The 10,397-nt window shown below is 49.6% G+C and overlaps 1 protein-coding gene across 1 annotated transcript; it reads right to left on the bottom strand.

Moving 5' to 3' along the window:
* Positions 1–282: 282 nt before the first annotated feature.
* Positions 283–3,120, bottom strand: PGAM2 (phosphoglycerate mutase 2 (muscle)). Its single transcript, XM_011946751.1, has 3 exons — positions 2,649–3,120; positions 2,370–2,550; positions 283–487 (listed from the first exon to the last, which is right to left on the bottom strand). The coding sequence occupies exons 1-3, from the start codon at positions 3,060–3,062 to the stop codon at positions 321–323; spliced, it is 762 nt and encodes a 253-aa protein (XP_011802141.1). The 5' UTR covers positions 3,063–3,120; the 3' UTR covers positions 283–320.
* Between the last annotated feature and the right edge of the window lie 7,277 nt (positions 3,121–10,397).

Genomic DNA, 10,397 nt, shown 5'->3' on the forward strand with positions numbered 1-10,397 from the left:
CTTGGCCTCTTCTAACTGGCCCCAAGCACACCAATTCTAGAGCATGGTTACTAAGTGGCTCTGAAGCTTCAGGGTCACCACAGGCTTGTCCTGACTGCAAACTCATGGAGTGGTTGCAGCCCTGGCTCAGTGTCCTGATGTCTAGGAGTGGGTACTAGGCTCCTGCCCCTGGTGACACAGACATGGAGTGGGGGAAGGTGGATGGCTGCACCCCTGGTTCTGGAGTCCCCATAGCTGATGGTGGGGTGAGCCTGGCATGCCCGGCTGCGCTGGAGTCCAGGCTGTGGGAGGAGGTGCCTTTATTGCCCAAGCCCAACCCGTCACTTGGCCTTGCCCTGGGCTGCCACAGCCTCCATGGCCTTCCGCACCGTTTCCTCATCACCCAGGAACTGCATAGGCTTGGTGGGCTTCAGCTCATTGTTCAGCTCATACACGATGGGGATCCCCGTGGGCAGGTTCAGCTCCATGATTGCCTGGTCTGACATCCCTGTGCCGGAAGGAATAGGTGTCCTTAGCCCCTCTGTCCCCAGCCTATTCACACAGCGGACGCTATATGACCTTTATGGGCCACAGAGCCAGTTCCCCTGGCACCAACCTTTCCAGCCCTGAGAGCGAGGCCACAGGTTGCCGAAGGTCAAGGCATAACTGAGTTAGACGAGCAGCCTACAGAAATAGCCCAGTGGTGAAACAAATGGGGACTTCAGCCCCACCCAAGTGGCTGTGACCTGTGGTGGTGCTGTCCATAGTCCCCTCAGCCCAGTGTGACTCCAGCCAGACTGAAGTTGAGGGTCAGGAAGGACACTAGCCCTTTGGTTTCTTTCTTTTTGAGATGGAGTTTTGCTCCTCTTGCCCAGGCTGGGGTGCAATGGCGCGATCTCGGCTCACTGCAACCTCCACCTCCTGGATTGAAGCAATTCTGCTTCAGCCTCCCAAGTAGCTGGGATTACAGGTGAGCGCCACCACACAGGGCTAATTTTGTATTTTTAGTAGAGACAGGTTTCACCACGTTGGTCAGGCTGGTTTCAAACTCCTGACCTCAGGTGATCCACCTGCCTCAGCCTCCCAAGGTGCTGGGATTACAGGAGTGAGCCACCGCGTCTGGCGCCCTTTGGTTTCCAAAGTGCTCTAAATTCTAGGCATCCTGAACAGGAGCAAGTGCGGAATGGAGCTGGAGGAGGGACAGGGAGGCCAAGCCTGGTCGAAACCTGACCCTGCCTGCCTCCTGCAGCCCCCGAGCTGGGAATAGCAGCTCGACCTTTGATATTCGCACCACTCCACCCCTGCTCCATGCAGAAAAGTTTAAGAGAATGTTCCCTGGGGATTCAGGGACTCCCACTGAAATCCCCTCATATTCACCACCAAAAGTGCATCCCCTTTCCCCAAACCAGGTTGTGGGAGGGTCATGGGGCTGGCATAAAGCCTCCAGAAGGGAGAGGAGGCAGGTGGTCCTTCCTTTTGCCTGGCCCCGGTGCCAGGTATCTGTGTTTGGAGTTGGCAGGCTTGGGGCGGGCTGGGTCTCCGGGGCCTGCCGGTCTGGGTGCTCTGGCCAGCTGCCCATAGGCCCCAGGAGCAGAAGGTTTGGGGCACACCCTTCTAGCCTTTCCAGGACTCAACAAGATTTAAGGTCATTCAGATGCTAATTTAGACTGCCCTGGTGTCAGAATACTAAGGTGGGAGGCGGAGTGGAGGTGCCAGTCACTCTGGGTGAGGCCTCACTGCACCCATGCATCTCGGGCCCGTTTGTCAGCCCTTGCTCTTCAGTGGGAGCCCCGCTGCAACCCCGGAGTCCGGCCACTCCATAGTCTTGCATCCCTGTTTTGATTGGTCTTTCCTTTGCCCAGAGAGGGGCTGCAGAGGGAGATAGGTGGTGGAGTTCATGCAGGGAATCTGAGGACCTGATGGGGGAGGGTCCTGCAAGGGGTCCAAGCCTACACATCAAGAGGCAGTCAGTACCGGGGGGAGCCCTGGGAGCTCCCCACCACCCCGGAAAAGGGAGAGGCCCAGAGATGGAGGTGGTTTGTCCAGGGCCCCCGGTAAGCCGGGATTTGGAGCTAGATGCTCTAAGCGCAGCCCCTCCGTTTCCTAGCTGGGTGTCCCTGGGCAGATGCCCCTTTGGAGCCTGCCCCACCTCGGGACACAGCGAGCTTCAAGTGCGGTCAGTCCCTGTGGAGTGTGTCCTGGTTACACAGAAATGAGGGAAGTTTCACAAAACTAAAAAATGGCTGCTTAGCCCTCCTTTTTCAGTGAACAATGTGGAGCCCCATGCCTAGAAAGCGGCCTGGTCCATGGGCTAGAGGCTTTGCTGAGATGAGAAGCCAGCTGAGGCTGCTGCCCACCCACCCTGCCCGGGCTTCTGAGGGCCGTCTCACCTTCCAGGTGCTTGACAATGCCCCGCAGGCTGTTCCCGTGAGCTGCAATGAGCACTCGCTTGCCGGCCTTGATCTGGGGAACAATCTCCTCGTTCCAGAAGGGCAGGGCCCGGGCAATGGTGTCCTTGAGGCTCTCGCAGGTGGGCAGTTCCCCGGGCTTCAGGCCTGCGTACCGACGCTCCTGGGGGACACAGGCACGCTGCTTTCCCACCTAGTGGGCTCCCACCCGACTACCCACCCCACAGCTTCCCAGAGGCCTTCCCAGCGGAGGCAGCCCACCTTGCTAATGGAGTTGTAGTAGGGGTGCTTCTCGTCCATTGGGGGCGGCGGGATGTCAAAGGAGCGCCTCCAGATCTTCACCTGCTCCTCCCCGTGCTTGGCGGCCGTTTCTGCCTTGTTGAGGCCTGTGAGGCCCCCGTAATGCCGCTCGTTGAGGCGCCAAGTGCGCACCACAGGCAGCCACATCTGGTCCGTGCCATCCAGGATGGCCCAGAGGGTGCGGATGGCCCGCTTCAGCACCGACGTGTAGCAGATGTCAAACTCCATCTTGGCGTCCTTGATGGCCTTGGCTCCCCGCTTGGCCTCCTCGGCCCCCTTTTCACTCAGCTCTGCATCGAACCAGCCACAGAAACGGTTCTCCTGGTTCCATGTGCTCTCGCCATGCCGGACCATCACAAGGCGGTGGGTGGCCATGGTGGCAGCAGGGACCACAGAGGACTCTGGATGGGGACGGCTGCTTCCCTACACTCCCAGCTTTATAACAGTGTCTTCCCAGCCCCCACCCCAGCCAACTGCCAATCAGCATTCCAGGCGGTGGCAGGTGACCAGTAGCTGAGCTGCTGGGGGCTGGCGGCCAGGGGAGCAGGCCAAGAAGCTGTGCTTAAAATAGCCCTATGCATCCACCAGCTCCTGGCCTGGACTCAGGTGGCATGTCCATAACCAGCTGGCACCCAGAGCCCAGGCTGAGTGAGGCTGCTGGTCAGGGATGGGCGTGAAGGGCAGAAGTCTGGGCTAGGGGAGACGAGGGCAGCAGGGACAGAGGGGCTCTCCAGGTCAAGGCTCGGTGGCTGCATCAGCCATTCTCTGCTCAGGCAGAGGCACAAACAAAATCCCAACCCCTTTCTCCTGTGATTGACAGCCAGGCTGGGAGGGGGCCCTCAGCAGGCAGAGAAGGAGAGCCAGAGAAGCTGGTGCAGGCCACAGCTTTGCAGAGGGGAGTCTGGCCTTGTGGAAGGTACCAGGCAGCAGCAGCAGCATGGGCAAGGGCTGGGGCTGAGCTGGGTTTCCAGGACAAAGGGAGAAAGGGTCCCTGTCTTTCGTCTGGGGTCCCTTTGTCAAGGTCTCATCCGTACCTGCCACATGCTTCCACCCTATCTGCCCTCACCCAAGCCACGGTCACCCTCCTAGCTGAAACCACCTTAAAAAAGAAATCCAAGGGGGTTTGGGGGTAGGACTGAGGACTGTCAGAAGTCTTGATTGTTAGGTAAATGCTCAGCTTAGGAACCCACAGCACAGGCTGAAGAGTGGCATGGATTTGAGTCCAGGACCAAGACTTCTGCATTCAGGTTTGAGGGATGAGGGCCACCAGGGCAGGGAAGAGACTATGAGCAATAAAGTCACAGTTGGGGCCCTAATGAAGGGGCCTTGGCTAGACCCTTGGGCATGGGCCCCATCCAGGGCCTCCCACATCCTCCCACCCCAGTGACCACACTGTCACCTGCCACACTTCTGATAACAGGAGAGCATGGGTGGGAGGCCAGCAGAGGGACCACCACTCTGAGACTTGGATCTGAGTGTGCAAGAAGCCCTCGACAGGCCTTCATCCATCCCTGCTGGCCCACCTGAGGAGGGGCTCCTGGCTTGGGGCCTGTGAAGCTAAGGCTCTGTACCCAAAGGTTGGCACACAAGTCCCAGTGGGCAGCGGCCTGTCAGCTGCCAGGAGCCCCAAGGCTGGCAGGTAGAACCCATCCCTCCTAGCAGTGCCACGCGCAGGTCTCACTGTTCCACACTGGTCCTGATTGAAGCCACATCTCCTCATCTTCTTTTGTCCCTTTGACCAAAAGAAAGAGTCGACTCACTAGCCCAACTAAACATGACTGAGGACCAGGCTCTGGCAGTCCCACAGGGGCCAGACATGAAGCCCATATTTCAGTGGAGGAGGGATCGTACCAGCAGCTAAACATGCCTACCATAGATACCACCAGATGCTAGGAAGGAAAGACCATAATGTACTGGGAGAGATGGGAAAGGAGAGGCCACGGACACCCCTGAGGTGACGTGTGAGTGGAAAGAGCAGAGTGCAAAGGCCTCAGCTATGATGAGTCTTACAGGGAGAGCAATCCAGGTAGAGGGGTTGGCAAAGACCCAAGCCCTACAGAAAGCAAACAAGCTGGGGCAGCGACCATCAGGGGCACATGGCAGAGAGGTGGGCTTTGTATCCCAACACAGTGGAAATCACTGGAGACGCTGAAGCAAGGTCATACATTTTCAAGCCACTTGCAGCTGTGTAAGAGCGGGAGTAGAAGCTGAGCAATCTGCAGATCCCGACAGCTTTGATAAGAACAAGGCCGCTTAGCCAGGGCTGGGTGCAGAAGCAGTGGCAAGGATCCCCCAGACCTGGGAGACCTCACTGCCAACCAAGCAGGAGGTGTCAAAAAGGAAAGGGGAGCCCAGAGAAGAGCTGGGCTCCAGAGAAGCAAGCCCTTGCTTCTGACCCTTGGCCCTGGCTTGACTCTCCTTTGATTCATTCGACAAATAGTTGCTGGCCTCTGCAGTGTGCCAGAGCTTTCTTGGAGGGGTACAGGGGTAGGAAAACCAAAAGCTGCCCTTGGGGCCTCCATCCAGGAAGGCATGGCATGGTGGGCGGCGAGGAAGGCTGCTGAGTCAACAAGGTAGTCCCAGGAAGGTGGAGGGAGCATCTTCCCATGTCTCTCCCACTGACAGCCACCAATCCTGGACAGATGCAGGAGCAGCTCTGAGGGATTAGTAGGCAGATGAGAAAAGGAGACCAAAATTCCGCAGATAAGTGGTGAGGTAACCAGTATTGCCTAGCCTGGACACACAGGCGGCTACAAACCTGAAGTGCACCAACAGAAAGAGCTCCGGGAAGAATCAGAGGAGTGGGATGTGAAGCCCCTTGAGGTCAGCGAGTTGGGGAAATCCCTCCAATTTTTCCTTTCTTCTCTACCCCAGCTCCTGGGCAGTAACATGGAGGTGGCAGTGGTGGCACAGTGACGGCAGTGTGAGCTGGGTAGGCACCTGAAACCTGAGAAGGTAATGCTACCCTCTGACTAGAGGAGCCATGGCCCCAAGAGCATGGGGCAGCCGCCTTCTGCGGCTCCTTTCTGTCCCCCTGCACTGGGCCCTGGATGCAGTTTCAGGGAGTATGCAGAAGGGTAGGGAAAGAGCCCCAGATTTCTGGCTGGAGGTCTTGGAAGGGATGTCGCAGGGAGCTGTTGTGTTTCAGGGAGAGTACAGAGAAGGGAGAGATGAAGTGAGCGATCCAGTAAAGTGATATGTGAACTCATCGGCTTGCTGCCAGGCTGCGCACAGGGCTGACCCTAGATGCACATCGCAGGTCCCAGACTGACCGGTGTAGACACAGGACTAATATGACTAGTCGTGCAGACACTTTAAACAGTCAACATTCTGCTTAGGATTTAAACAAGGTGCAGAGTCTCAATATTAAAAATATCCAGGATATAACCCAAAATAACCCAGAGCATGAAAACCAGGAAAATCTCAACATGGGAGAAAAGAAGACAATCAATACATGCCCATCCTGAGATGATTCAACTATTGGAATGATCAGAAGCAGACTTTAAAGCAGCTATTTACAACCAGCCTTCAGAAAGTATTGGTGAATATTCCTAAACAGAATGGAAATCACAAAGGATGGAGCCCGTAAATTTGATGATAGTTTGGAAAAAGATATAAACTTACAAACCAAGAAGCTCAGTGAACCACACAACTGGATAAATTAACAACAAAAGTCCAAGCTTAGATACATAATAAAGAAGCTTCTGAAAACTAAAGACCAAGAAAAATAAGATCAGCCAGAGAAAAATGATACATTTCATACAGGTGAACAATTCTTTGAAAGACTATAGATCTTCACCAGAAACAATAGAGGCCAGAAAGTAGAATATTTTTAGTTTTGAAATAATTGTCACCCAAGAATTCTATATCCAGTAAAAATACTATTTTACTGGAATAAAGAATGAAGTAAAATACATTCTCAAATGAAGGCAAGCTGAGGAAATTCATAACCAAAGAATCTGCTTTAAAAAAATGTTAAACCAAGTTCTTCAGACAGAAGAGAAACGATACTGGGGGAAATTCATAACTTTGGGAATGCAAGAAGAACATCATAAATGGCAAAAATCCACATAAATATGAAACTATTCTTCACTTCTTTAAGAGTTATGTGATGGCTGAATTAAAAGTCATGACACTGTCTGGAGGCTTCAATGTATATAGATGTAAGGCAACTAAAACATGATGGGAGAAGGGTGGAGGGACCTAGATGGTAGTAACATTTCTACATGCTACTTGAAATGGCAAAACATTAATTCTAAATTGACTGTAAAAGTATGTGTATTTGGCTGGGCAGGGTGGCTTACACCTGCAATCCCAGCACTTCGGGAGGCCAAGGCAGGTGGATCACCTGAAGTCAAGAGTTCGAGACCAGCCTGACCAACATGGCAAAACCCTGTCTCTATTCAGAGTACAAAATTAGCTAGGTGTGGTGGTGCATGCCTGTAATCCCAGCTACTCGGGAGGCTGAGGCAGGAGAATCGCTTGAAATCGGGAGGCGGAGGTTGCAGTGAGCCGAGATCATGCCGTTGCACTCCAACCTGGGCAACAAGAGTGAAACTCCCATCTCCAAAAAAAAAAAAAAAAAAGAACAAAAAGTATGTGTATTAGAATCCCTAGAACAACCACTGTGTGGGGGGTGTGTATGTGTAGGGAGAAGGAGAGATAGGAGGGAAGGAAAAAAGGAAAGAAGAAACAGCAATGGAAAACAGGGAACAAACAGAAAATGACATAATGGTAGATCTAAAGTCAAACATTTCAATAGTTGCATTAAACACAAATGGCCTCATCACACCAATCAGACATATTATCAGTTTGGATTATAAAAACCTAATTATATGCTGTCTTTAAGTAATTAAGTAACTCACATTAAATTTAATAGGATACAAGTAGGTCAAAGGTAACAACTCATTCTGTGAGGGCAGTATTACCCTGATACCAAACCCAGACAAACAACCTAAGAAAACTACAGACCAGCCTCTTATGAGTACATATGCAAAAACTGATAGTCCAGGAAAAAAATCCTTCACACTATGGTTAACTGATTTTTGACAAGGGTGCCAAAATAATTCAATGAGTAAAGAATAATATCTTTAACAAATGGTGCTGGGACAACTGGATTTCCACGTGCAAAACAATGAACCCCCACTTTACACTTACGTAAAAATTAACTCAAAATGATCAATAACCTAAACATAAGATAAAAAACTATAAAACTCTTAGAAGAAAACTTAGGAGTAAGCCTTCATGACCATGGTAATGGTTTCTTAAATGACACCAAAAACAAAGCAACCAAAGGGGGAAAAAACCTGGATTTCATCAAAATAAAAAAAAAAACTTTCAAGTTTAAAAATACACCATTAAGAAAGTAAAGAGACAAAACACAGAATAGGGAAAAAATACCTGCAAAGCATTATCTGGTAAGAGTCTAGTATGCAGAATGCATAAAGAACTTTTATAACTCAACAATACAAAGACAAACCAATTGAAAAGTAGGCAAAGGATGTGAATAGACAATTCTCCTAAGAAGTTGGCCAATAAGCACATGAAAAGATGTTCAATATTACTACTAGTCAATAGGAAAATAAAAATCAAAACCATAATGATACACTACATCTACTAGGACGGCTATAATTAAAAAGACAGACAATAACAAGTATTGGTGAGGCCGAGAAATAGGAACCTTCACACATTGCTGGTGGGAAGTATAAAATGGTGGAGCTACTTTGCAAAAGTCTGGCAGTACCTCAAAAAGCTAAAACATAGAGTTACCATAAGACCTAACAATTCCACTCCTCCAAGAATTTAAAACATATGTCTACACAAAAATGTGTACACAAATGTTCACAGCAGCATTATTCAGAGTAGCCAAAAAGTGCAAACAACCTGAATGTCCACCAACTGATGGGTAAATAAAATGTGGTTATCCATATAATGGAATATTTTTCAGGCATAAAAAGAAATGAAGTACTGATGCATTCTACAACATCATGAACCATTGAAAATGTTATGCCAAGTGAAAGAAGCTGGACACGAAAGGCCACACATTGTATAATACTCTACACACATGTCCAGAATAGGCAAATCTACAGGGATAGAAAGTAGGGTTAGAGTTAGGGTTAAGGGTTAGGGGTAAGGGGTTAGAGGCTAGCGGTTAAGGGCTAGGGGTAAGGGGTTAGGGTTAGGGTTAGTGGTTACCTAGGGCTGAGTGTGGGGGGATAGTATAGGGAGATTGGTGGATAAAAGCTAAAGTACAAGTACAAGGTTTCTTTTGGGGGGTAATGAAAATTCTAGAATTGATTGTGGTGATGATTGCACAACTGTAAATGTATGAAAAAATCATTGGATTTGTGCACTTTAGGTAAATTGTATAGTGTGAATTATATCACAATAAAGCTGTTAAACAGTAAAAGGGAATATGTAGGTTAGAAGGAAAATGAAATACCATTCAAACACTGATAAAAACAGCTGGAATAGCTAAATTAATATCAGACAAAGTCAACTTTACAGCAAGAAAATGATCAGGAAAAAAGACATCATATAACAATGATACTAGGACACTGCAATCTTACAACAGAACTTCAAAATATATGCAGCGTAGCCTGATATAACAGAAAGGAGAGATGGTTAATCCCCAATTACAGTTTGAGACTTCAAGACGTCTCTCTAGTAACCAAAAGAACAAGTAGACAGAAAATAAATAAGGATAAAGAAGAAATGAACAATGTCAACTAATTCACACTTACAACTCTCCACCCAACAACAGAATATCCAGTCTTCTCAAGGACACACTGAACATTCACCAAGATAGACACTACAGTGGATCTAAATCAGACCTTGACAAATGTAAAAGAATTAAAATCATACAAAATATGTTCTCTCACAGTAAGGGAATTAAACTAGAAGTTAGTATGAGATGGGCCGGGCGCGGTGGTTCCCGCCTGTAATCCCAACACTTTGGGAGGCCGAGGCTGGTGGATCACTTGAGGTCAGGAGTTTGAGACCAGCATGGCCAACATGGTGAAACCCTGTCTCTAGTAAAAATACAAAAATTAGCCAGGTGTGGTGGCGTGTGCCTATAATCCCAGCTACCCAGGAGGCTGAGGTGGGAGGATTGCTTGAACCCAGGAGGCAGAAGTTGCAGTGAACTGAGATCATGCCACTGCACTCCAGCCTGGGTGACAGTGTGAGGCTCCCATTAAAAAAAAAAAAAAAAAAAAAAGTGGTTCAATATTCCAAAACCAACCAATGTTAACAGGCTAAAGAAGAAAATTCACACAATCAGAAAAGCACCTAGCCAAATCCAACACCTATTTATTGTATTTATTTATTTACTGAGACAGGGTCTCGCTCTGTTGCCCAGATTGGAGTGCAGTGGTACAATCACACAGCTCACTGTAGCCTCAACCTCCCAGGCTCAAGTGATCCTGCCACCTCATACCCCCAAATAACAGGGACTACAGGCATTTGCCACCACCCCTGGGTAATTTTCTTATTTTTTATAGAGACAAGGTCTCACTATATCATCCAAGCTAGTCTCTAACTCCTGGGCTCAAGCAATCCACCTGCCTTGGCCTCCCAGAGCGCTGGTATCAGAGGTGTGAGCCACTGCACCCAGCCCACCCATTCATTATAAAAACTTTCATAAAACTGGGAGTAGCCGCGCGCGGTGGCTCAAGCCTGTAATCCCAGCACTTTGGGAGGCCGAGACGG

Source organism: Colobus angolensis, unplaced genomic scaffold, assembly GCF_000951035.1.
Source record: "Colobus angolensis palliatus isolate OR3802 unplaced genomic scaffold, Cang.pa_1.0 Scaffold253, whole genome shotgun sequence".
Taxonomy (NCBI): domain Eukaryota; kingdom Metazoa; phylum Chordata; class Mammalia; order Primates; family Cercopithecidae; genus Colobus; species Colobus angolensis.

Excerpts from the sequence above, each read along its gene's own strand:
- PGAM2 (XM_011946751.1), bottom strand. The coding sequence starts at position 3,062 with ATGGCCACCCACCGCCTTGTGATGGTCCGGCATGGCGAGAGCACATGG. Across the intron at positions 2,551-2,648 it reads ACTACAACTCCATTAGCAAG|GAGCGTCGGTACGCAGGCCT; the intron begins GTGGGCTGCCTC and ends TGTGTCCCCCAG. Across the intron at positions 488-2,369 it reads CATTGTCAAGCACCTGGAAG|GGATGTCAGACCAGGCAATC; the intron begins GTGAGACGGCCC and ends CTTCCGGCACAG.